This window comes from Nycticebus coucang, chromosome 13 (assembly GCF_027406575.1).
Source record: "Nycticebus coucang isolate mNycCou1 chromosome 13, mNycCou1.pri, whole genome shotgun sequence".
NCBI lineage: Eukaryota > Metazoa > Chordata > Mammalia > Primates > Lorisidae > Nycticebus > Nycticebus coucang.
In genome coordinates this window covers 81,408,415-81,435,678 of record NC_069792.1, presented here as the reverse complement: position 1 = coordinate 81,435,678, position 27,264 = coordinate 81,408,415, and the positions used below count along the sequence as shown (strand labels likewise).

At 36.7% G+C, this 27,264-nt stretch overlaps 1 protein-coding gene across 1 annotated transcript in view; it reads left to right on the top strand.

The window, feature by feature from the left end:
* TAF2 (TATA-box binding protein associated factor 2) overlaps positions 1-27,264 on the top strand; it is an 86,543-nt gene that overhangs the window by 11,924 nt on the left and 47,355 nt on the right. Inside the window, exons 4-9 of the mRNA XM_053558389.1 lie at positions 17,079-17,197; positions 18,908-19,049; positions 20,728-20,959; positions 23,171-23,355; positions 25,284-25,397; positions 26,840-26,939. Coding sequence (XP_053414364.1) covers positions 17,079-17,197; positions 18,908-19,049; positions 20,728-20,959; positions 23,171-23,355; positions 25,284-25,397; positions 26,840-26,939 — 892 coding nt within the window. The remainder of the gene's footprint in view (positions 1-17,078; positions 17,198-18,907; positions 19,050-20,727; positions 20,960-23,170; positions 23,356-25,283; positions 25,398-26,839; positions 26,940-27,264) is intronic.

The following is a 27,264-nucleotide window of genomic DNA, read 5'->3' as shown; positions in this document are numbered from 1 at the left end:
TATGATTTAATAAAAAAAAAAAATTGTATATTTCTTTGGGTAGTATGGACATTTTAACAATGTTGATTCTTCCCAGCATGAGTATGGTATGTTTTTCCATTTGTTAACATTTTCAGCTATTTCTTTTCTTAGAGTTTCTTAGTTCTCTTTATAGAGATCTTTCACGTCCTTTGTTAGATAAACTCCCAAATATTTCATCTTCTTTGACACTACTTTGAATGGAATAGAGTCCTTGACTGTTTTTTCAGCTTGACTATTGTTGGTATGTATAAAGGCTACCGATTTATGAATGTTGATTTTGTAACCTGAGACGTTGCTGTATTCCTTGATCACTTCTAAGAGTTTTGTAGTAGAATCCCTGGTGTTTTCCAGATATACAATCATACCATCTGCGAAGAGTGAAAGTTTGATCTCTTCTGACCCTATATGGATAACCTTGATCGCCTTTTCTTGCCTTATTGTGATGGCCGAAACTTCCATTACAATGTTGAGGAGCAGTGGAGACAATAGGCAACCTTGCCTGGTTCCTGATCTGAGTGGAAATAATTTCAATTTAACTCCATTCAGTACGATATTGGCTGTGGGTTTGCTGTAGATGGTCTCTATCAGTTTAGGAAATGTCCCTTCTACACCAATTTTCTTAAGTGTTCTGATCATGAAGGGATTCTGGATATTATCAAAAGCTTTTTCTGCATCAACTGAGAGAATCATATGGTCTTTGTTTTTTAATTTATGTGCTGAATTATATTTATAGATTTATGTATATTGAACCAGTCTTGAGATCCTGGGAGATAAAACCCACTTGGTCATGGTGTATAATTTATTTGATGTGTTGCTGGATTCTGTTTGTTAGGTTCTTGTTGAGTATTTTCGAATCAATATTCATTAGTGATAGTGGTCTATTGGTCTATAGTTTTTTTTTTTCTTGTTGGGTCTTTTCCTGTTTGGGAAATCAAGGTGATGTTTGCTTCATAGAATATGTTGGGTAGTATTCCTTCTTTTTCTATATTTTGGAAAAGGTTGAGAAATATAAGTACTAGTTCCTCTTTAAAGGTTTGGTAGAATTCTGAAGTGAAGCCATCTGGTCCTGGGCTTTTCTTTTTAGGGAGATTTTGTATAGTTGGTGCTATTTCAGAACTTGATATAGGCGTGTTCAACATTTCCACTTCATTCTGACTAAGTCTTAGAAGGTGGTGTGCTTCCAAGTATTGGTCTGTTTCCTTCAGATTTTCATATTTCTGAGAATAAAGTTTCTTATAATGTTCATTAAGGATTTTTTGAATTTCTGAGGGGTCTGTTATTTCGTCTTTACCATTTCTGATTGATGAATTTAGAGATTAATCTTTTTTTGCTGGTTAGGTTAGCCAAAGATTTATCTACTTCATTGACCTTTTCAAAAAACCAACATTTTGATTTATTGATCTGTTGTATAATTCTTTTCTTTTCAATTTTATTTAATTCTGCTCTAATTTTGGTTATTTCTTTTCTTCTGCTGGGTTTGGGATTGGACTGTTCTTCCTTTTCCAGTTGCTTGAGATGTCCCATTAAGTTGTTAACATCCTCTCTTTCTGTTCACTTGAGGAAGGCTTTCAGTGCTATAAATTACCCTTTTAGGGCTGCCTTTGCGGTATCCCAGAGGTTCTGATAATTCGTGTATTAATTATTGTTTTGTTCCAAAAATTTGGTAATTTCCTTCTTAGTCTTGTCTATGACCCAGCTATTATTTAGCATAAGGTTATTTAGCTCCCATGTTTTTGTATGAGTATGCAGATTCCTATTGTTACTGATTTCAACTTTTATTCCAGGATGGTCCAAGAAAATGCAAGGAATAATTTCTATTCTTTTAAATTTGCTGATGTTAGACTTGTGACCGAAGATGTGATCGATTTGGGGTATGTTCCATGGGCTAATGATAAGAATGTGTATTCAATTTTTTAGGATAAATGTTCTGTAGATGTCTGTTAAATCCAAATGTTGAATGGTTAAGTTTAAATGTAGAATTTCTTTGCTTAGCTTCTTATTGTAGGCTCTATCCAACACTGCCAAAGGAGTGTTAAAATCTCCAACTTATTATGGTGCTGGAGGAAATCAAGTTGCTCATGTCTGTTGGAGTCTCTCTTATAAATTGAGGTGAATTCTGGTTGGGTGCATAAATGTTAATAGTTGAAATCTCATCATGTTGTGTGTACCCTTAACAAATATGAAGTGACTATCCTTGTCTTTCCTTACTTCTGTTGGTTTAAAGGCTATTGTATCTGCAAATAAAAGTGCAACACCTGCTTTTTTCTGATTTCCATTTGCCTGAAATATAAATGACCATTTCTTCACCCTAAGTCTGTATTTATCTTTTAAGGTAAGATGAGATTCTTGTATGCAGCAGATATCTGACCTGAGTTTTTGTATTCAGTTAGCCAACCTGTACCTCTTTAGAGGACAATTTAAGCCATTCACATCAATGGAGAATATTGATAAGCCTGGTAGAATTTTGGGTATCGAGTTTTTTGAAAGTCCAGTGTATTTTTTTTTTTTTTGCAGTTTTTGGTTGGGGCTGAATTTGAACCCACCACCTCCAGTATATGGGGCTGGTGCTCTACTCCTTTGAGCTATGCACGTCGCCCTCCAGTGGACATTTTTGATCCTTTCACCACTGTAGAAGTTGTATTTGATCAAAAGTTTCTCAGTGAGTTTAGTTGTGTGGTGGAGGATTGCACTGGTCATTATGGAGGATAGGTCTGAGAATATCCTGGAGAGCTGGTTTAGTTATGGCTAATTTCTTCAACATGTGAATATCATTAACATATTTAATTTCTCCATCATAAATGAAACTCAGTTTAGCTGGATGCAGGATCCTGGGTTGAAAGTTATTTTGTTTTAAGAGATTAAAAGTCGATGACCACCCTTTTCTACCCCGATTCCCTGAAAATAAGACATCCTCCAAAAATAAGACCTACTTACAGGAAAGATAAGATGTCCCCTGAAAATAAGACCTAGCACATCTTTGGGAGCACACCTTAAAATAAGATACAGTCCTATTTTCGGGGAAACAGGGTAGCTTGAAAGGTTTCCGCATGGAGATCTACAGTCATTCTAATATTCTACCCCTTGTAGGTTATAGTTTTCTTTCGTCTGACTGCTTTCAGAATTTTCTCCTTCATATTAACTTCAGTGAAGTTAATTATGATGTGTCTGGGTGTTGTTTTATTTGGGTTGAGTTTTGCTGGGGTTCTGAAACTGCTATCTGAATTTCAGAATCTCTTGTAATGTGTGGAACGTTCTCCTTCATAATCTCATTAAGAAGGGCCTCTGTGCTTTGCAAAGCAACTTTGTTGCCTTCAGGAATCCCCATAAGGTGAATATTAGTTTTCTTCTAATTATCCTAGAGCTCTCTGAGAGAATGATTTGTTTTTGCTCTCCATTTCTCTTCCTCTTTGAGAGTTTGGGAGCATTTAAAAGCTTTGTCTTCAAGGTCAGAAATCCTTTCTTCTGCTTGCTGCATTCTGTTACTGAGGGATTCTACTGTATTTCTTAGAACTTTGAGGGCTACAAATTCTTGTCTCAATGTGTCAAAATCTTTGGTGATTTTGTCTTTGAATTCATTGAATTGTTGAGACAACATTTGAATTGCTTCTTGAATGTCTAATTCCAACTTTACCTCCATTCTATTAATCTTGTTTGCAATCCAAACTCTGAATTTGATTTATGACATCTCAGCCCTTCGTCTATGAATGGCATCTTCAGTTGTGTCCACCGTATCATTTCTTGGGGTGTTGATCTACTCTGGTTATTCAGGTTATCAGAGTTTTTCCACTGTTTCCACTCCATGATTATATTACACTGTTTGGTTAGATGAGCAAATAAGATGAAGTTGAGTTGTGGGGCTCCTGGAGTAGTGATTAAGCAGCCTTTGCCCATTAACTGTGACTAGTGTCTGTACCTTTTCCCATGGAGCTTTGCAGAGGACCTGTGCAGTGCTACGGCCTGAGACACTGGCGAGTTACTTGGTGTGGTGGGGCTAAGTGGCTCTGTCTTGTTTTCAGCTGGTCTTTGTCCTACCCTAGTGAATTAGTTGCTCTGGGTTGATGTCTCAGCGATGGAGAAATACCAGCAATTAAGTCACCCTGTCCCTCTCAGGCAACAACTGGAAAAGAAAAATCAATCCTTCCCATAAGCACACACCCAGGGTACCAGTTTGGATAGTCGTCTGGTGATTGGTCCAGTCCGAGAGATCTGAATCACTTGTCCCAGTCCACACTGGGTCTCAAGTGAGGGAGTTCAAAAGGTCTTCGGTGACTAAATTGTAGGGGTCTGCTGGCATCTCCAGTGTGACTCATTCTGGTGCTCTGTTGGGTCAGAATGACCTCCCCCCCCCCAGCAAATGAATTAGTCTGGGAAGGTTGATGCCTCCTTCCCCACTTTGCACCTCTGTCATACCCAGTCACTGGTAACCCCGTAGGGCTATGACCCAGTTCCCTCCAATGAGCAGTTGTTCCATGGGTTTGAGCCTACCTGTGTCACAGAGAGATCTTATGTCTCCTCAGCCTGGCTTCTGCACTCTGCCACCATCTGGCAGGGGAAGCTAAGTCCTGACAACCTTGGGTGGTTAATGGAAGCTGGGGCGGTTCACTCAGTTCCAGACCCACCCCTGATTGATGTTGCTGACACTTATATTTGTGTAGAATTTGATTCTGTCCTGTCTATATTCCCCTGTGGACCAGGCGCTGTTTGAATTCACAGAAACTGCAACTCAGCCCTGGTCTGTGCAGCTGTTCAGAGCTTGTGTTTCTATCTCCCCCGCAGTCTGTGTTGGGGCGGATGCAGTTAGAACTCACACTTGGCACGGTGTTTCTTAGACTCACTAAAGCAGTCCTGGTGCAGTCCCGCCCTGGGAATATGCCATCTCTGTGCATGCTCAGTGAAGCAATCCTCTGGCTCAGTCCCACCCTGGGAGTATGCTGTCTCCCTGCACGTGTCTTCAGTTCTCCCTCCCGCCACACTCAGCCCAGGCCAGTACTGCTTCAGGCATACCCTTTGCTCACAGGGCCTGTGTTACTGTCCCAGATGTATTCTGCCAATGTCTGCCACCAGAGAAGATTCCCAGCTTTCTCTGGTTACCCAGAGAGACAAGGAGTGTCCTTCCAAAATATCCCCAGGAGTGTGAACTCTCTTGTTCCTGCTGCTCTGTGCCAGGGGGCACCGCCTCTCTCTTTCCCGTACGGTTCCTTCAATCCACTGTTTTCTCCTTACCCCTGTGCCGCAGAATCAGCACAGACCTGCAACAGCCCATGCCCTGTCTATACCTCTTGAGAAAATGCCCAAGAATCTGGACTCCATTGGGGACAGGCTTCCAGACCTCTGGATGAGAGTAGAGGGAAGTGCTGGGAGTTCAGAATTGCAGGTAGAGAATATATACAGTGCCATGGCACCCTAGTAGGGGAAAGAGACCTGTTTTTAGAGGGTCTTTCCCATGGGATAAAATAGGAGGACGTTTGAACTCTGCTCACTTGTTTGTAGAAAGTATACTGTGAGCTGTTCTCATGGGGGAGGGGACTACTGTCCAGTTCTTGATGGATTTTGTACCTATTATTTGTATCCTTGGGGTCACAGTTCGCCTTAGCAGGGTTGATGTGCATTTTTTAACCTTCTCTCTTGGCTCAGCTCCAAACCATCAGCTTACTTGCTAAACTTCTGTTCTTTAACTTTCCTTTTAGGCAGGAGCCTCTGTGGAAGGTGGCTCCAGTCAGCCATCTTGCCTCTGCCTCCCCTTTTTTATAAAGGAATAGCAAGCAATGAGGGAGAGGAGTCTCCTTTTTCCTCCCTCCCTCCCTCCCTTCCTTCCTTCCTTCTTCTTTTCTTTCTTTTTTTGTTGTTGTTGTTTTTGTAGTTGTCCTTGTTTGGCAGGCCCAGGCTGGGTTCAAACCCAAACTCACCAGTTCTGATGTATGTGGCCAGTGCCCTAGCTGCTGAGCTATAAGCACCAAGCCTCTATCTGCATTTTTTAAAAATTTATCATTGCCTTTTTTTTGTAGGTAGGAAAACTAAGGTATTACATGAAAAATGAAATCCATCATACAATGTACAATATGTATGATTTTGAAATAGAATTAGTATCCTATTATTTTCTGCCTTTAGTCAATAAACATTCATCTTCAAGGTTGTTAAAAAATTACTCATATTGAGCACATTGAAAATATACATCACTAATTAAACATTGCATCTCTTTTATTAACACTCTGAAGTAAAAATAATGATTTTTGTTATAGCTTTGTTATTTCTTTAAAATACTAAAATAGATTTCACTTGGGAAACATAATTAATACCATTTGATTTAAAGAATTGTGGGGTGGCACCTGTGGCTCAGTGGGTAGGGCGCTGTCCCCATATACCGAGGGTGGCGGGTTCAAACCCGGCCTCTGGCCAAACTACAACAAAAATAGCTGGTCATTGTGGCAGGCACCTGTAGTCCCAGCTACTCGGGTGGCTGAGGCAAATCAGCTTTAGAATCGCCTAAGCCCAAGAGCTGGAGGTTGCTATGAGCTGTGACACCATGGCACTCTACCAAGGGCGATAAAGTGAGACTCTGTCTCAAAAAAAAAAAAAAGAAAAAAAAATAGAATTGTGTCTTAAATCATCAAGCTAGAGAAAGAAAACAAGGCATTATCACTTAATAGATGCCTCACTCTACTGTTCACTGTCTAATCAGACACCCTTAAATCAATTGTAGCCAAATGTCTAAGATAAAGCACCTTAAGGAATGTTCTAATAATATACCTGACAGAACAATGGCAGTAGAATATTTTACTTAAACTTTTCTGATAATAAAACAATATAGAAGTAGAGACCCTTCTGAAATGTTTTTCTTATTTTGGCAACAAGATCATTCAATATTTATAAGCTTTATACTTGTGGCATACTATAAGGTTTAATAAAATAAGTGGCTCAATGCCTGTTTTTTAGTGGTTAGGGCGCCAGCCACATACACTGGGGCTGGCTGGTTCAAACCTGGCCCTGGCCTGCTAAAATGACAATGACACCTGCAACAAAAAAATAGCTGGGCATTATGGTGGGCACCTGTAGTCCCAGCTTTTTGGGAGGTTGAGGCAAAAGAATATCCCAAGACTTTGAAGTTGCTGTGAGCTGTGACACCCCAACACTCTACTGAGGGCAACATAGTGAGATTCTGTCTCAAAAAACAAAAAAGCAAGAGAACTTCATAATATACCTGAAATGAAAAAGCATCCCATTAGTTTTTATAGGCACAGAGTTCCTTAAAGTTCAAGAAAGTTCAGTCAACTCTCATTATTCATCAGGACTACATCACGTAGGCCAGTTTACACAAGTAGCACCCTACAAATGGCTCTTACCACATAGTTTTTAGGATTAATATGGATATTATAAAGATGGCAATTGTATATCACTATTTGGTGAAATTTCTTGCTTTCATGATTTCTTCAGTCTTTTTTCAGTAGACAAAATGTTTCTTTAAAAGTCTGAATCATCTAGGTACAGCTCATCATCTAGTAAAAGCTGGAATCATCAGCGATCAATAATGTGATTGTCCAGCTCTTCCAATTCACGATCCAGACAAAATTTGTGCCAATCAGAGAGGCAAAGTTTTCAAGTCTTCTTAGTTCACAGAACCCTGGGGTGCCAACCAAATTTCTTTTGATATGAACTGTTCAGTTACCTCTAATTGAGATAACCACTGGCAGCCCCACCACCTTGTCCAAGTTGGGTAGATGGAGGGAGGCTTATGCTTGCAGCACAGGAAGAAGGCTGTGTGAAAGCAGCGAGTTGTGCCAGACGAGGAGAGCATGAGCCAGAAGCTCCAGTGGTGCAGCACCTACGTGTCAGACATGCAGTCAAGGTGTACACACAGGTGCAGGAAGTGGTGCCAGTTGCTGTAGATGTGGTCGTGCCAGTCGGTTAGGCCCAGGGACAGCTGTGGTGTGCAGCTGACAGGTGTAGCCTGGCTCTGATGTTGGTCCCTGCTGCACTGGGCCAGCAGGGTGCCTTTGGGCTGCAGCCACAGCACGCGGGCCTCCTGGAAGGCTTGGCGGATGGCTTAGCTACCTGCATTTGGTGATACGGTAAGGAACCTGTCTAAAAACACAGGTTTTGCACATCTGCTCCATCTGTAATTTGTTGTTGCCCATGTCTCAGTGAATATAATCTGTTACAGTACGTTGTCAGGACTCCTAGTCTGTTAAGGGAGCAAGCTTTACTCTTTATTTTGCTATGTTTATTTTGATGATTTCCCCTAAAATTTTTCTCTAGTGATGCAGAAGCTGCCTTATTACTTTTAGTATTATAATAAAAGGAACATATAAAGGATATCTTTTCAAAGTTTAGGTTAGGACATTGGGAAAGACAGGATGTATTTTAAATTTTTCTTTCAGCTAGAACTAGAGCTTTGTTGGTGTTGGTCATGGTCACTTTAATAAACACTTGACCAACTATCCTTGTCTGCCCAGCTCTAGAATCTTGATTATTCTTTTTTTCTTTCTAGACCTAATAGTGATGAAAGCCTTGATTATTCTTTAATAGAGATGACATTTGTTTGTTTATTTATGAGACAGTCTCAAGCTGTTGCCCTGGGTAGAGTTCTGTGGCATCACAGCTCACAGCAACCTCCAACTCCTGGGCTTAAGCGATACTCTTGCTTCAGCCTTCGAAGTAGCTGGGACTATAGGTGCCTGCCACAACTCCCAGCTAATTTTTGGTTGTAGTTGTCATTGTTGTTTGGCAGGCCCGGGCTGGATTCGAACCCTCCAGCTCTGTAGTGTGCAGCTGGCACCTTAGCCACTTGAGCTATAGGTGCCGAGCCAAGAGATGACATTTTTTTGACGTAGTTTTGCTGTCTATTCATTAACTTGTTCAAAAAAGGATTTAATTTTTTTTTTTCTCTCTCTGAGTTAGAGCCTTGATCTGAGTAGCCCAGGTTAGAGTATAGCAGTGTCATCATAAGTCACCCCAGCCTGGGCTCAAATGATCCTCCTGAGTTGCAGGGACTATAGGCATGCTCACATTGCCAATTTTTTTTTTTTTAACTTTTTATAGAGATAGGGTCTCACTATTGTCCAGGCTGGTCTCAAACTCCTGGGCTCAAGCAATCCCACTGCATCGGCCACCAAAAGTTCTGGGATTACAGATGTGAGTCACCATGCCAGCCAGGTTTTAAAATTGATTTTAGAGTTTTCTTACACAAAAGCTTTTGAAAGTAGCTAATGAAATTATAATGAAGGGTAAACAAGTATAGGATGGTGGGTGAATGCTAGTAAGATTCTGCACAGTTCCCTAGAGGAAGACTGCAGATTTGGTTCTCCTATTTCTGATTGCCATAGCAAGAGGGGATTCACTGTTGTTTTTAAGATTCTTAAGACACACTGGGGCGGCGCCTGTGGCTCAGTCGGTAAGGCGCCGGCCCCATATACCAAGGGTGGCGGGTTCAAACCCAGCCCCGGCTGAACTGCAAACCAAAAAATAGCTGGGTGTTGTGGCGGGTGCCTGTAGTCCCAGCTACTCGGGAGGCTGAGGCAAGAGAATCGCTTCAGCCCAGGAGTTGGAGGTTGCTGTGAGCTGTGTGATGCCATGGCACTCTACCGAAGGCGATAAAGTGAGACTCTGTCTCTACAAAAAAAAAAAAAAAGATTCTTAAGACACAGACAAAACACTCACAGTTAAATGTGAAAAGTTATCTCCTGTGAATAACATTATTTTTCAAGGGAACTTTGGGGAAGGAAGAAAAGGTCTTTAACATGCTGCTAGACTTCTTCCTTAATGAATCAATAAAATTTCCAGTAAAGCTTAAATAAATAATTATGGAGTTTTGAATTAAAAGTGAAATATCAAATTCAGTGGTAAAATTTAATCTTTTATACATAGAGGAATATTCTAATATTCAAAGAAGTAATGTACTTGTTAATCACATTTTCTTATTTGTTTTAAAGTGACAGGCCCTCCTATTTTTGATAAAGTATATTTAATATTGGTTGAGATTCAGCTACTTTAAACCACAGGAGGATGTAAGGAAAGGAAACAGATAAGAGACTGAAGGACATTTCTACTACTTTATCCAAGTAAATCTTGGCTGACTTGTTAAAATATCTCAGAGGTCTCCTTTTTTGTTTGTTTGTTTACTGTCGCCAGTAAAATAATTTTAGTACTTAAAGTTTCTCCAAATAATATTTTGTGTTTGAATCTTATGTATTGTAGGTAGGTTGTACTTTGTCTCTGTAGAAGCTATGGCTCTTTGGTGGTTTTGTTTTTGTTTGCTATGCTTTTCTCTTAGAATAAAATAAATGTAGACTTTGCCAGAGAAACTGTTTCTATGGATGGATAGGTAGCCTACAGTTGCTGACATCTCCTTTTCCTCTTTGTTTCTTTCCTTTACCTAAATAATAGGCTTTGCCACTTTGAGAAGCTGTTTTTATCTTGGTTGAAAAGTGTCAACTTTCCACAGTATCAAGTATCAAGCATCAGTTCCTGTCTTCTGTCTCCATTTGTACCAAGGAGTGCTAGTGGAAATGAAGCTTTCTGTTTTAGTCTATCAATGAAATAGCTATCCAATTAATAGTGATTTAAATAAATTGCTGTTTGAGGGGGAGGATTCTACATTTTAATGAAGATTTTTAAATGTTGTTTTATTAATATATGATAGATTACCTTATTGATTATAGTTAGTAATGTGAACACTTTTATATTTTAACTCACCTACAGTACCTCACTCCCTGGCTTAGCAGTATTACTTGGAATTAAGTTGTCATAGATTTAGAGAGATATTAGGATTCATTTTGTCTAAACTCCAGTATGAAGTTTTTTTGTAATATTTCACCTTCTATTTGAATGCTACCAGCTATGGAAATCTCACTTTATTTTAAAGTACCCCTCTCATTATTTCTAAATGTAGGAAGTTCTTTCTTATGTAGAACTCCAGTTAATTTTGCTATAATAATTCACAAACTGACCCTAATTAAATATTACTTTTCCCCTAAGTTTTCTCTTTAGACCACAGCATTATTTAGATTATGCTCAACCATTCCTCATGTGAAACTATTTCGCAATTTATTACCATCCCCTTGCCTTCTGTTCACAGTCTCTGAAGTGACATTTTGTTTCCTTACATGTGGTAATCCTAGAACTAGATACCTTATTTCTATTTGTGCTAATCAACACATACATTGCAATTTATTCATTTTCTCATTTATATACAGTATTTCTAGAACCTTAAAATTCATTAGTTTTTTAAAAATAATAGCTTCTAAGTACTAGCTCAAATTTGAGTTGTAATCAGTGAAATCCCCTAGGCTTTTTCATAGAAAAACCTGTCAAGGTAGATTTTCTGTAAGCAGCCTTATTTCATAGTATAAAGTCAAATTTTGTTTTATTTTTTTAAAAAGTCATCTTTCTTCATTTTTGTATTGGCTTATTACTTGGATTTTTTAGTTGTAAAAATTCACCAAACATACACTTAGGGCATGTTTACTTTTCTGATACATATTGTACTTTCATAAAAAAATTTTAAAATAGAGGAAATATTCATAAATAATTAAAACTGAAGTTGTTTGTTTATTTGGTGAGACAAAGTCTTGCTCTTTTACCCAGGCTGGAGGGCAATGGTGTTATCATAGCTCACTGCAACCTCAAACTTCTGGATTCAAGGGATCCTCCTGCCTCAGCCTCCCAAGTAGGTGGGACTATAGGCACTCACCCCATGCCTAGCTAATTTTTCTGGTTTTTGAGTAAATGTGGTCTTGCTTTTCCTCAGAGCTAATTTCAAACTCCTGAACTCAAGTATCTTCCCACTGTGGGCTCCCAGAGTGCTAGGATAACAGGTGTGAGCCACTACGCCCAGACAAAATTAAAGTTTAATGAAATCTGCACCCATAGTTTTAAGAAGGGAATATTCTTTATTTGACAAAACATTATCAAATTAATTTAATAGGGATGTATATAATAAATTCTTAGAGAAAATTCTTTTGATTCCCTGAATTTACGAGTATTTCAATATCCATCTCTAGCATTACTCATCTTTGGGCTGTGTTTCTGGGAGATGGGGATGTAATGGTTATAGAACAAGAGCATTAAATATTTTGCAGTCATTAATATGCTGAAAATTGAAAACAGCTATTATAATCAATAGCTATATTATTTTGCTTCTGGAAATTAATGAAAGAAAATATATTTGGCTTGTATGGTGAAATCTAAACCATCAGAAGATTATTACTCATTAGTAACTTCTCAGTGGATTCCATTTATAATTATCCATTTTATTTTGACCACTTTCTTTCTTCTCAGGTCATGAGGAAATTAAGTGAAAGTAATTTCTCATAAAAAAAACACTATGAGCTCTAATGTTTAAATCTGGCTTTCTTTTTGTTGTACAATAAACATTATTGTAATTTTTTTGTATTTCACAGATAACTTGGGAGAAAGATACAGATTATGCAGCTGTTTCTCAAATTTCATGTTTTTGGAATTTTATTGAAAATTAAGTACTATCTGTAGATATATAAAATAGTTCTTAAAATCAGATGGTATGTTAACTAAGTGCTAATGATAAATGGGAGCTACTGGCACTTTCGTATATTGCTGGTGAGAATGCAGAATGGTACAGCTATTCTGGAACACAATTTGGCTGATTCTTAAAATGTTAAACATATGTTTACAAAATGACTCAGCATTTCCACTTCAGGGTATTTATACTGCAGAAATGAACACTGTTCACACAAAAATCTGTATACAAATATTCATAACAGCTTTATTTGAGATAGCCAAAAGCTGGAAAAAACCTAAATGTCCTTCAGTGCTGAATAGATAAACAAACTGTAGTACAATCTATACAAGGTTATACTACTCAGTGGTAAAAGGAACAAATTGTTGATACATGTTATAACTTGGACTAATCTCAAAACCATAGTGAGACAAGCCAGTCCCAAATGGTTACTTTCTGTATGATTCCATTTATTTGCTGTAAGGGAGATAAGCACAGGGGCCTGTTTTAAGGTGATAGAGCTGTCTATATCCTGATTGTGGTAAGGGTTACCTGATTCTGTACATGTGTTCAAAATTCTAGAACTATATCCCAAAAGAAAATAAAAGTTACTTTAATTGCATGATAATTTAGATAGTTAGATCTAAAATAGTTAGATTTTATTTTATTATATTTTGCTTTGTTGTGCTTGGCAGGTAATGTGGTTTTTACATATTAAAAGTGTATGGCATCCTGTGTTGAAGAAGTCTGGTGGCACCACTTTTCCAACATCATGTGCTCACTTCATGTGTCTGTCACATTTTTGTAACTCTTTCAGTTTTCATTATTTATTATGTTTGGTATAGTGATTTCTGATCAGCGATCTTTGATGTTTCTATTGTGATTGTTTTGGAGTGCCACAAATGGCATCCATATTAGGTGACAAACAAACAGAAACTGTTATTTGTGTTCTGACTGCTCCACCGACTGGCTGTTTCCTATCTCTCTCCCTCTCCTTGGGCCTCTCTATTCCCTGAGACACAACAGTATTGGAAATAAGCCCGTTAGTAATTTTACAATGGCCTGTAAGTGTTCCAGTGAGAGGAGGAGTCTCACATGTCTCACTTTAAATCAAAAGCTAGAAATGATTAAGCCTAGTGAGAATAGAATGTTTAAATCCAAAATAGGCTAAAAGCTTGCACTGTTGTGCGAAACACCTAGCCATGTTGTGAATGCAAGGGGAATTTTTTTTTTTTTTTGAGACACTCTCACTGTGTCACCCTGGGTAGAGTACCCTGGCGTCACAGCTCACAGCAACCTCAAAGTCTTGGGCTTAAGTGATTCTCTTGCCTAAGCCTTTCAAGTAGCTGGGACTACAGGTGCCCACCACAATGCCCAGGTATTTTTTGGTTATAGTTTTCTTTGTTGTTTGGCAGGCCCAGGCTGGATTTGAACCCTTTACCTCCGGTATATGTGGCTGGCACCCTAGCCACTGAGCTACAGGTACTGAGCTGCAAAGGAGAATTTTTTTGAAGGAAATTTAAAATGCTACTTCAGTGAACACATGAATAAAAAGAAAACTAAACAGGCTTATGGCTGAGCAGAAAAAGTTTCAGGGATTTGGATGGAAGGTCAAACTAGCCTTCTCTTGAGCCAAAGCTAATCCAAAGCAAGGTGCTAGCTCTCTTTAATTCTGTGAAGTTGAAACAGGTAAGGAAACTACAGGAAAAAAGTTTGAAGCAAGCAGAGATTTGTTCATGTGGTTTAAGGAAAGAAGCTGTCTCCCTAACATAAAGTGCAAGGTGAAGCTGCAAAAGTTGATGTAGAAGCTACAACAAGTTATCTACTAGCTGAGATCATTGATAAAATTGGGTACACTAACCAGCAGATTTTCAGTATAGATAAAAGAAGCCTTATATTCGGAGGGGAATACCATTTGAAATTTTCATAGCTGGAGAGGAGAATTCAATGCCTGACTTTAGAGGACAGGCTGACTTTCTTATTAGGGGCTAATGGAGCTGGTGACCTTAAATGAAAACCAGTGCTCATACCATTCTGAAAATCCTCAACCCCCCAAGGATTATGCTAAATAGACGCTGCTGCTACTCTATAAAATAGAACAACAAAACCTGGATAATGGTACATCTTCAGCATGATTTACTAAATATTTTCAGCCCAGTATGCAGACCTACTGCTCAAAGAAAAAGATTCCTTTCAAAACATTACTGCTCTTTGGCAATGCACCTGGGCACCCAAAGAGCTCTGATGGAGATGTACAGAGAAGTTAATGTTGGTGTTTTCATGTATGCTAATACAATCTCCATTCTGTAGCCCATGGATCAAGGAGTAATTTTGATTTTCAAGTCGTATTACTTAAGAAATACATTTCATAAGGCTTTGTTGCTACCGTAGATCATGATTCCTCTGATGGATCTGAGCAAAGTAAATCAAATACCTTCTGGAAAGGATTCGTCTTTCTAGATGCCATCAAGAACATACATGATTCATGGGAGGAGGCCATAATGTGAACATTAACAGGAATTTAGAAGAAGGTGATTTCAACCTTCATGGATGACTTTGAGAGCTTCACAATATCAGTGGAGGAAATAATAATAAATGTGGTAGAAGGAGCAAAAGAACTAGAATGTAACTGAATTGCTACAATCTTATTTAAAGCTTTAATGGATTAAAGAGTTTCTTCATCTTCTTGCGGTGAAGATGGTGGGAACTTGGTTGGAATGACAACAAAGAATTTAGAATATTGTATAAACTTAGTTGACAAAGCAGTGGCAGGGTTTGAGAGGATCAACGCCAGTTTTGAAAGAAGTTCTGCGGATAAAATGTTATCAAACAGCAACACATGCTGCAGACAAATATTTGTGAAAGAGTCAATCCGTTTGGCCAACTTCATTGTCTGATTCTAAAAAATTGACATAGCCCCCTAAGACTTTACCAACCATCACCCTGGTCAGTCAGCAGCCATGAACATGGAGGCAAGACCCTCCACCAGAACAACAATTATAACTCCCTTAAGGCTAGGGTGACTGTTAGCATTTGTTAGCAGTAAAGCATTTTTTAATTAAGGTATATGCAGTGTTTTTTTTTTTGTTGTTGTTGTTTGTTTGGCATAATGCTATCTCCCACTTGATAGACTACAAATTAATGTAAATATGACATTTATGCACTGGGGAACCATAATATTTGTGTGACTCATTTTGTGTGATACTCATTTTATTGTGGTAGCCTGGAACCCAACCTGCAACATTTCCAAAGTATGCCTATGTATAGTATGTTAAAACAGTTTTTATTTTTATTATGGTTCTGAAGCTTTTACATCTTTTTCTCACATATTTAACAGAAATTGTTAAAATATAGCGAGCAGTCTTTTGACTTCCAGAAGTTTATGTTTTATAGTTTGTTACCTTGAATAGTTGTTAGAGCCATCTTATTTTCTTTTTTTCCTACTTGGTGGAAAGGTGGATGAAGATGGGTAAGGAATCACCTAATGTTTCTTTAATGTGTTTTCTCATTTTTTATTCTTTTTGATCATTCTGTAGATGAAACTTGTCTTTTAACTACATTAAACATGTATTAAGCTATGGAAATGTTACTAACTTCTTTTTTTTTTTTTTTTTTTTTTCAAAACATTTTTTTTTTTTTCCTTTTTTTTTTTTTTTATTGTTGGGGATTCATTGAGGGTACAATAAGCCAGTTACACTGATTGCAATTGTTAGGTAAAGTCCCTCTTGCAATCATGTCTTGCCCCCATAAAGTGTGACTTACTAACTTCTTGTGGCTTCATCTGGCAGGATAGTAGACATAAAGTTGCATGACAAGAATGTATGGCTTATGTTATTTGCCTTTCATGTTTTCTTGCTCTTTCCATTCCTTATCTTTTTCCTTTCTCTGATTCCTTTCATATTACTTTAACTGATTTCAGTGAAGAAATGTAATATATATGTATATACATATAAATTTCTTTATGGGATAAAATCAGAAAATCCGATGAAAGTAACATTTTTATAGTTCTGTCAGACTTCTATGTGTTGTTTTCCTTATTTTCAATGGGAAATATGGCTAAATAATTACTGGACAAATACTAATTGAATACCCCATGAATGTAACAGTAAAACAGCTGAAAATCCATACCTTCAAGTTCACATTGTCATTTCCTGGGTAGTAGAAGTAAGTGGTATTACATTTTGAGGAATCAAATCTGATCCTGATTTGTTTTAGACATCTTAATTTTTGTCACATTATAAGGCTTATTGAATTCATAGTAATTATTTTTTAAATTCTACATATGTCCTTTCCATTTGTATCAGAAACATGTAGTGCCTTTGGCATTCCAAAATTAATGAAGAACATGATAATAATAGTCTTATAACATTTGTGAATAGAATATATATGCCATTATTTTTATAGTTCAGTAGTTTTTAACATGGTAAAGAATGTAAACATTACTTGGTTAAAAAGTATTCTTAGAGATTATGTAAGAAGATATAATGCTTTCAGATGAGTGATATCAAATGATATTTAAGAAAATGGTTGGTAAAATACATGGCTTATTGTTATTCAAAGTTGTCTCTTTTTCCCCCCACCCCCGCAGGAGAAATCTCAACTATTTTTCTAATGCTTATGCAGCTGCAGTTAGTGCCGTGGATCCTGATGCAGGAAATGGAGAACTTTGCATTAAGGTTCCATCAGAGCTATGGAAACACGTCGATGGTAAAGCACTGAGACTATATTGGTTGAACAGTAAAATCATTCTAGATTCAGGGACTAGATAATTTTATGTGAAAACTAATATTTTCAAAGTATAAATTACCCTATTAAAATATACAGAAAGGATTGGGAGTTCTTTTTCTTGGTAAGGTAGCAAAAATAGGACAATCAAGGGCTGTGACAAAAGTACCTCATTTCACTGTTATTTTTTAAAGTGAAAGTTTTAAAAAATCAGATGGCTAGAACAGTATGTCAAGATTTGAGAACCACACAATGTCAAATTAGTTTATAATTATACGATTTTGTTGCAGGAAGGATCCTGAAAAATCATCTGGTTTACTTCTTCTTTTTTTTTTTTTTTTGCAGAAGAGTAATCTTGAGTCTAATGAAAGTAAGCAAACTGCTGAAACTGATTTAGCTAATTATTCATAGAGTCAAAGCTGAAACATAGGGTTCTTGACACTCATTCTGCATATTCTCTAAATTTTTGTTTCCTCTTGTGTAAAATTATAGATTCTGTCATATTTTTTCTTGAGACAGAGTCTCACTGCGTTCCCCTGGGTAAGGTGCCGTGGTGTCATGGCTCACAGCAACCGCAAACTCTTGGGCTTAAGCAGTTCTCTTGCCTCAGTCTTCTGAGTAGCCGGGACTACAGGTATCGGCCACTATGCCCAGATAGTTTTTCTATTTGTAGTAGAGACAAGATTGCTCTGTCAGGCTGGTCTTGAACTCCTGACTCAAGCAATCTACCCGCCTCAGCTTCTCAGGGTGCTAGGATTACAGGCATGAGCCACTGCTCCTGACCAAATTCTGCCTTTAAAATTAACCAAGACAAGGAAGTAAATACTGTTTCATTTTTGTTTTCTGTGTATCTTCTTTCCGTTTGTATCAGAAACATAGATAGGGGGAGAGGGTGGCGTTTATATTGTTACCCAATTTAACAGACAAGCATAAAAGTTCTCCATTGCATGTTCAAGGTTTGGAAATAGTCCAGATAGTCATAATGTCTGGGGAGAAATTGAAAGAAACCAAACATTTTTTAATCTTTTTATGAAAACAACATATTTATTATATAGAAATGAAACATAAAAAAACATAACGAATAATGCAAATTCTCCGGTAGTCCTTCCTACTCTACTACCCCGTACCCTATCTCTACTCCCCAAAGTCAACTAGGGTTAACATTCTATGGGAGAATGTAGTAGGAGGACACAACTTGAAAAGTGAGTTTGGAAAGTGCTTAGTGTCCATTGTGGGAGTTTTGAACTTTTTCTTTGGACATTGCACATTGTTAAACGTTGAGAGGAGGTTATGGCATGACCACAGCTATATTTTGGGAAAAATCTATGAACAGTGATTAGAATTGGTTGGAGGTAGGAACACCAATGCAGGCAGGCTGTTGAGTTAATATAGGCAGAGATGATAAAATCCTGTGCCTGTAGTCCCAGCTGCTTGGGAGGCTGAGGCAAGAGAATCGCGTAAGCCCAAGAGTTAGAGGTTGCTGTGAGCCGTGTGACGTCATGGCACTCTACCGGAGGGCGGTACAGTGAGACTCTGTCTCTACAAAAAAAAAAAAAAACTAAACTAGGCTAAGTAATGTAATCTTTCAGATAAAACTCAACATTTGATTTCCATTTTTTGTTGAACGTTAAGTCTTTACCTTTATTGTCACTGTTACTTATGTATCAATGCGTGTGTATTTATTTATTGCAGAGTTAAAGGTCCTGAAGATACACATCAATTTTTCTTTGGATCAGCCAAAAGGAGGTCTTCATTTTGTAGTACCCAGTGTAGAAGGAAGTATGGCAGAGAGAGGTGCTCATGTTTTCTCTTGTGGGTATCAGAATTCTACAAGGTAGATTATAAATTTTTCTATATTTCAATAATTGTATTTCTAATTGTGTTTTTTCTTGTGTCTGTGTAAGACATACATTTATGAGAAGTATGAACATGACTCCCCAAACTTATACCTCTTGTAAATCATTCCCATTAGTCAGTTCTTCTCAATTTTGTCTTTTTCTCTCTTCCTGTCCCTCCTTTTCAAGTCTTCTGTTCTAAAATAATCACTTTATTTGATCCTTTCTTTTTTTAAGCTGTATATTGTAGTAAAACATGCATGCAAAAAATTGCCCAAACTGTAAACGTGAAACTCAATGAATTTTCACAAGTGAAGAAGCCCATGTAATCCACACTCAGATCAAGACCAAGAACATTACCAGTGTCACAGAGACGCCTCTTACCCACTTTGCATTCGTTACTTGCCCACTCAACATTCTCCTGCCTGACTGTTCTGATTTCCAAAGTACCATAGATTAATTATACCTGTTTTCGAACTTTGTGTAAATGAATCATGTGTATTATGCTGTTTATGTGTGCCTTTTTTGTTTAACATTAATACATTAGCTGTCAGGCGAATTGTATTTAGCTTATGTTAATTTTGAGCCTGGGACTTTGTGAAGTATATATAACTTTCATGTCTCTTGCCCTAATAAAATGCCGTAGCCCCAACGGGAAAAAGTGTGGCAGTCAGTTAATAGTGAAATTTATCTAGATTATTGTGTATAATTATGGTATATTCATTCTCTTAGCTCTATAATTTATTACATGTTGTTGAAATATTATACTATAATATTTTTTAGTCTCAGACTAACTCTTCTAAGATTGGGATATCTCATAGTCTTGTATCCCTCAATATCAAGAACCAATCTTGGCACATAGGAAGACCCAACCTGAACTGGTGAAAGTCCAATAGAAATTTTATATGTGACTTTACCAGTACTAAGTATGAATTTATACAATGCTTTGCATATTCCAAAAAAGCAGTCTCCTAACTTGAGGAATACATTTAGAATATTAATTACATTTTATACAAATTTCTTATAAATTATTTTTGGTTTCTGAAAATAAATACTACATAAAAACTGACTTAATGTGGCTGGGTGTGGTGGTTCATTCCTGTATGTAGTCCTAGCACTTTAGGAGGCTGAGGTGAGAGGGTCTCTTGAAGTCAGGAGTTCAAGAACAACCTAAGTAAGCAAAGTGAGACCATTTTTCTACTAAAAATAGAAAAATTACCTGGGTATGATGCCAGACACTTATAGTACTAGGCTACTCAGGGGGATGAGGCAAGAGAATTATTTCAGACCAGGAGTTTGGGGTTTCTGTGAACGAGGCTGTTACTCTAGTCCGGGTGACAGAACAAGACTCTGTTTCAAAAAAAAAGAAAAAGAAAATGACTTTACTTACTAATGTGAATATAAAAGCTAAAATTATTTTAATTAAAAAAAATAGAAACCGAGAACTGCTTAACTCTTTTTAGGGTTTGAACTGGCTATAGCATATTTTGTTAATATTGCTAAATAATATTTGAAAACTGATTTTATCAGATCCTTCAGTTTGCAGAAAAAAAGCTTCAGTAACAAAATAACTGAAGTTTCTTCATTTTTCTAGAAATGTTAAAATAACTAGGATGTGGGGAACGATGTAGGGTATTCTTTCAATGTGTTTTCTATAATGTTGATCTTTTTTTCTAGATTTTGGTTCCCTTGTGTTGATTCATACTCTGAATTGTGTACGTGGAAATTAGAATTCACAGTAGATGCAGCCATGGTGGCTGTTTCCAATGGAGATTTGGTGGAAACAGTGTATACCCATGATATGAGGAAAAAGACCTTCCATTATATGCTTACTATCCCTACTGCAGCGTCAAATATCTCTTTGGCCATTGGACCATTTGAAATACTTGTAGATCCGTATATGCATGAAGTAAGTTCAGAGCGTCTCCCTTCTTACTCTCCTTTACCCTTTTACTCCTTATAAAAAGGTTATTAGGGAAATACTAAGTCTTTCTTAACTCTTTCAGTTAAGAATATCACTAGAGAGAAAATGTTTCCTTGTCTGGTTTATTTAATGATACGAATTCATGAATGAATTCCTTTCAACAAACTGTTGTGTTTAAATTTCAGATTGTTTATCAGCAAAGGGCTTAGCATTGCAAAAGAGCTTCAGTTGTGCTTTGATTTCGAGTATAGGTCAGTTTCTGTAACTAATTCTGCTTATTACTAATTTCATCTTTTTGTTTAGTATATGTTTTTGAAAGTTATAATCCCACCTCTGGAATCTGAAATATTATAAATTAAAGAGTAAGATTTATTCTCACTTCGTAGAGGAAAAGAGAAAAGTCTGAGGTAGAATTAGAATTCTGGTCAGCAAACTCAGAAGACTTCTAGTTTCTTTTCAGCATACATATTACAGATCATATATCAATTGATAGTAATTTTAGGCCTCCCCAAGAATGAGACTGGTGCTGGTTAGAAAATGATTTATTAGTTGTTAACTCTCTTGGCTTCTGTACTTGTTTAAAATAACATTTGAATGAATCTCTTCTTCTTTTCTATTATTTCATTATGTTTTCAACTCACTTTTCTTTTTTTAAAAATGTAGGCCTATATTTTGATCATGTGTATCTTAGCAGCATTTTTTTCAGTAGTGTGAATAAAAATGGAGAACAATGAGCTTTACAAAGAATGTAGTGAACTCCTCAGTATGCCTTTTATATTTACTTTCCTGAAATTCACAACATATATAAAATAATTTGTGAAAAAGACTCAGGATATTTTGTGAGGTTTTTTGTTGTTTTTTTTTTAATTGTTAAATCATAGCTGTGTACATTAGTGCAATCGAGGGGTACACAGAGTCTCACTTTTATCGCCCTCAGTAGAGTGCTATGGCGTCACAGCTCACAGCCACCTCCAACTCCTGGGCTTAGGCCATTCTCTTGCTTCCACCTCCCGAATAGCTGGGACTACAGGTGCCTACCACAATGCCTGGCTACTTTTTCTTGCAGTTTGGCCGGGGCCAGGTTTGAACCCACCACCCTTGGTAATATGGGTCCAGCGCCCTTCCCACTGAGCCATAGGTACTGCCCAATGTCTTTGTTTTTGTTGTCTTGACAATGACTCTTTTAAAGGGGCAACCGCTGATAAGATTGGCAGTGAACTTTATTAAAATCAACATTTGATTTTTACATATTTTTTATTTTAGAAGATTTTTTCACACATTTTGAATGACAGTCGAGAAATATTTTTCTTAAATACTTAGACACCATAATTTAGTCTGTCTCTGTCTTAGATATTTAAAAATTGTTACCTACGTTACCAGTAGATTTGCTATCATGTAGGTTATTCTAAAAGTGAGTACTTTTTCTGATTAGTATTTTTTTGTGATTCGTGTACCAAGGGGTTTCCTAATCATGATTTAGTTTAATACTTAACCAGGAAAAATAAAAAACATTACCTCAGATTCAGTTTCCTGCTTGAAACCTGAATGACCTGTGTCATTGTTGATGCTGCTCATTGGGCATGGGATTTTAACACAAGGCAGTGTATGATGATAGTGTGAACACGGTGAGACATAACATGATGAAAAAACCAGAGCTGCTATTTCTGTTGGGGACATGTTTTATTTCCTAACTACCATTAGCTTCCCTGCAGATACCAATCCATACTTAAAAATATTAGAGGAAGCCTATAATAATTATTCTTTATACACGGATAGAATGACATTAACTCTTGATTACTAAGAGAGTAGTATAATGTCCAATGTTGACCAGGTTATATATTTATAAATAAGAGGTAAATTTATAAAAGTCTTGGAAAGTCTTTCTTGTTGTATAGACATATCAGAAGAAATTTTAGTTTAATTTGGAAACAAAATTTTATTTTCAGTGTGTCTAAGCATTCCACAATTCCACAGACGTAACTAATCATGAATTTAATTTTACAGTACAATGTGTATTTTGTAAACATGTCCAGTAAGGTACTCACTAATTTTACAACAGCATTTTCTTTTAGCTTCATTAAATTAATAAGAAAACTAGATTTATGAACATTTATTTATAATTGAGATATTTGTGAAATTTAAAGTATTAAAGTTAACTTTTTAATTTAGAGGGTCTTCTCTGCTTTTTATTTTCAGGTTACTCATTTTTGTCTACCCCAACTTCTTCCATTGCTAAAACATACCACATCATACCTTCATGAAGTCTTTGAATTTTATGAAGAAATTCTTACATGTCGATATCCATACTCCTGTTTTAAGACTGTATTCATTGATGAGGCTTATGTTGAAGTGGCTGCTTATGCTTCCATGAGCATTTTTAGGTTGGTATCTCTTCAAATTTGAAATACCTAAATTTGAGCTAATGATATGGAGAAAAGTCACTGATTTGTGATCAATTTTAAGGTACGTTTTTATTTTTTTTCCTTTAACTTAGCTGTAGTTCACTTTGTAAAAAATCTAGGGGTTCTTTTGGTTTTTTTTTTGGTTGTTGTTGTTGTTGTTTTGAGACAGTCTCACTCTGTTGTCCAGGATAGAGTGCCATCATGTCAGCCTAGCTCACAGCAACCTCTCTGGGGTTCAAATGATCTTCCTGCCTCAGTCTTCCAAGTAGCTGGAACTACAGTTGCCTACCACAAAGCCAGCTAGGTTTTTCTTTTTTTAGTAGAGATGGGGTCTTGCTCTTGCTCAGGCTGGTTTTGAACTCCTGACTGATGAGCTCAAGAGATCTTCCTCTCTTGACCTCGCAGAGTGCTAGGATTTTAGGTGTGAGCCACTGCCTCTGGCCAGAAAGTCTAGTTTTTTAAATTTAAAAATGTCAGGGTGAACGCGGTGGCTCATGCCTATAATCCCAGCACTTCAGAGGCTGAGGTGGGTGGCTTGCCTGAGCTCACAGGTTTAAGACCAGTCTGAGCCAGAGTGAGACCTCCTCTCTAAAAATAGCTGGGCATTTTTGCAGACACGTGTTGTGCTAGCTACTTGGAAGGCTGAGGCAAGAGAATTGCTTAAGCCCAGGAGTTTAAGGTTGCTGTGAGCTATAACGCTATGATGCCACAGCACTGTACCAAGGGTGACAAAGTGAGACTCTGTCTCAAAAAATAAATAAATAAAATAAAATTTAAAAATGTAGAAAAGCATGAAGAAGAAAATTATAAGATAACTCAAAAGATATATCTTCAGCCAGAGTTAACTGACACTAACATTTGTCATGTTTCTTAGTCTCTTTTATGTTTATAATTTTTTTCTTTCCTTCTTTTTTTTCTTTTTTGAGACAAATCTCCATTACCCTGGGTGGAGGGTAAGAATGCTATGGTGTCATCATAGCTCACAGCAACCTCAAACTTCTGGGCTCAAGTGATCCTCTTGCCTCTGCCTCCCAAGTAGTTGGGACTACGGGCATGTGCCACCACGGTCAGCTAATTTTTTTATTTTTAGTAGAGATGGGGTTCTTGCTCTTGCTCAGGCTGGTTTCACATTCCTAAGTACAAGCATTCCACCCGCCTCAGCCTCCCAAAGTGCTAGGATTACAGGTGTGGGCTACCACACCCGGCCTGCTTATAAATTTTTTTAAAATCATACAAATTATTATTTGGATAACTAGTATTTTTTTTTCCTGGTACTATTTAAATATTTACTATTACATTCAGAAATTTGTTTGTTTTTTTTTTAAACAGAGAACTTTTTTCTTTTTTTTGTTCTGCTTACCTCCCTCTCTTCTTTCTTTCGAAAGTGTCAAATTTAGAAGTTTTCTGTCTAAAAGTCAGTGATTTTACTTTCACTGAACTTAAATCTTCTCATCTGTAGAATGGGGAATAATAATATTGCCCCTTAATTTTTCAGAGTGGTATTAGAAGCATCCAGCGGGATAATGTATTTGAAAGTAAATAACAGAGCACAAAAAATTCATAGTTACTACTAGGAAAAGATTTTGAGAGACCCCTTCACATAAGGATCAGTTTCTAATTAATATACTGGGTTTTGATTAATGAGGCTTCCACCCCCACTCTTCAAAAAGTTATTTATGCATTTTAAGGAATTCAGTGGTAAACATTGTATTTCTCTCTTTCAGCAGAAATTACTAAGATTATGAATTTAATCAAATTTTGAAAATTAGAAAACTCTTTGGGAGAATATTACTATTTTTCTCTTTTATATCTAACTTAACTTCTACTATTTTAAAAGTGGGATTATTTTACTTTGACTTCACAACTGTTATTTTCTTGATTATAATTAGTTTTCTTTTAAATTTCAGCACAAATCTTTTACACAGTGCCATGATTATAGATGAGACACCTTTGACTAGAAGGTGTTTAGCCCAGTCATTGGCCCAGCAATTTTTTGGGTGTTTCATATCCAGAATGTCTTGGTGAGTAAACTCAAAGGTACCTTTACTGGTTTAAAAAAAAAAATCAGGGAAGTTTATTTTTATTTTACTTTCTTACAATGTAAAATGGCCTTTGCCCTAATGGCAGGTAGCTTATTCCCTTGGGGGATGGTCAGGAAGTGACCCCACCAGAGTGATTTTCACACATAGGTTAAGCTGAACAATTGAACATTTGAAAACAAACGGTCAGTGGGGTCAGTCCCTGACTCCCTCTAGTTGGTGTGCCACTGCACTATTTTATATATACGAGACTGTCCAGAAAGTACCCAGTCATTGTTAATATGATTTTGCATATTATGTGGCTTGATGCTTTCAGGCATCCCTTGAATATTTAAAGAAAAATGATAAGTGTAAATTTCATCTTAACTTTTTGGCCATGAAATTAATTACTTCTGTAATTTACAATAAGAATAAAGTAAGAGTTTTGATAAAACAGTATCTTAAAAAACTAAATACTTAGATGTAAGAACTTAAATATACAGAAAACTTTAGTTGGAATTCTAATGTCAATATTCAAAGCATTTGGAAATATTCAAGGTCGTGTTAAAGGCAAAATAGTGTTCTTGTATAGTACTGATAATGATAGAGAGATTTGCCTGCTAATGCTTAGCTTTTTGTAACAATTTATTGAAAAAGAAAATGAGAGGTATGTACACCTTTTATTTTCCTTTTTGATTAACTTGAGATGATTTTGAAGAAAACACAGAACTTAAGATTTTAATTTATAATTGTAAACATTCTATACTATATATAGTACGTAAATCTTGGTTTCTTTTTCTTTCTTGCTGGAGGGGAAGAGGGCACATGATAAGGTCCCTTGATTTGTAATTTTCCTAAAATTATACATAATAGTTTCATTAAACAGTAGTACTTGGGACATGGTAGGTAAAATGTTATGGATTAATGGATGGATAGATGAATATAAAAATGAATAAATGAGTGAATGATACTAGTTTTTTTCCTGGAGAAACCAAAAAATAAATTGAGTAATTAAACTTTAGGTTTTAAAATGTTATTGATAATGGCATAATGCATAGCATTGACAATAATAGATTGTGGCCTTTTAGAATTGAGGAAAATGGTCCTGACTGTGAGCAAGTATTTCCAGTAGGAACAGATTTTTTGCAGGAGGAACAGTGCTGTCAGAGTTGAGCACATACACTGGTAAATTAAACTTGAAATAAGATTGACCGTAAAGCAGCCTTACAATTAAAGGTAAAGCTAGATGTGAAGAAGGTAGAATGAATGGGACACATGGAATTCCATTCAGTGAGAAGAAGTTGGCAAACCTCGTAATTTATCAATGACTTTTAATTTCTCTAAGAAGGTAGGGAATAACACACTATTCATATTCCATTATTTTCTTTGATACGGTCTGAAGAGTTTTTATGACTGAAAGTCATTTATATATTTTTTTTCCTTAGGTCTGATGAGTGGGTGTTGAAGGGAATTTCAGGCTATATTTATGGACTTTGGATGAAAAAAACTTTTGGTGTTAATGAGTACCGCCATTGGATTAAAGAGGTAACAACAGCAAGATCCATTATCCACTAAAAAGTCAGTATGACAAGTTAGAGTTCTCTCAATTTTCAAGTCTTATCTCCTTTGGATTGTAAAATGCTTTAAAAGTAGCAGTTAAGGGCGGCGCCTGTGGCTCAAAGGGGTAGGGCGCCGGTCCCATATGCCAGAGGTGGTGGGTTCAAACCCAGCCCTGGCCAAAAAAAAAAAAAACACACACACAAAAAAAATAAAACTAGCAGTTAAAAGTCTCTCATTTTTCCTGGCAAAATGGGAATTATTTTATTGAAAAAGACTGTTTTATCTAGTTTCCATTGTGAGTATTGGCCCC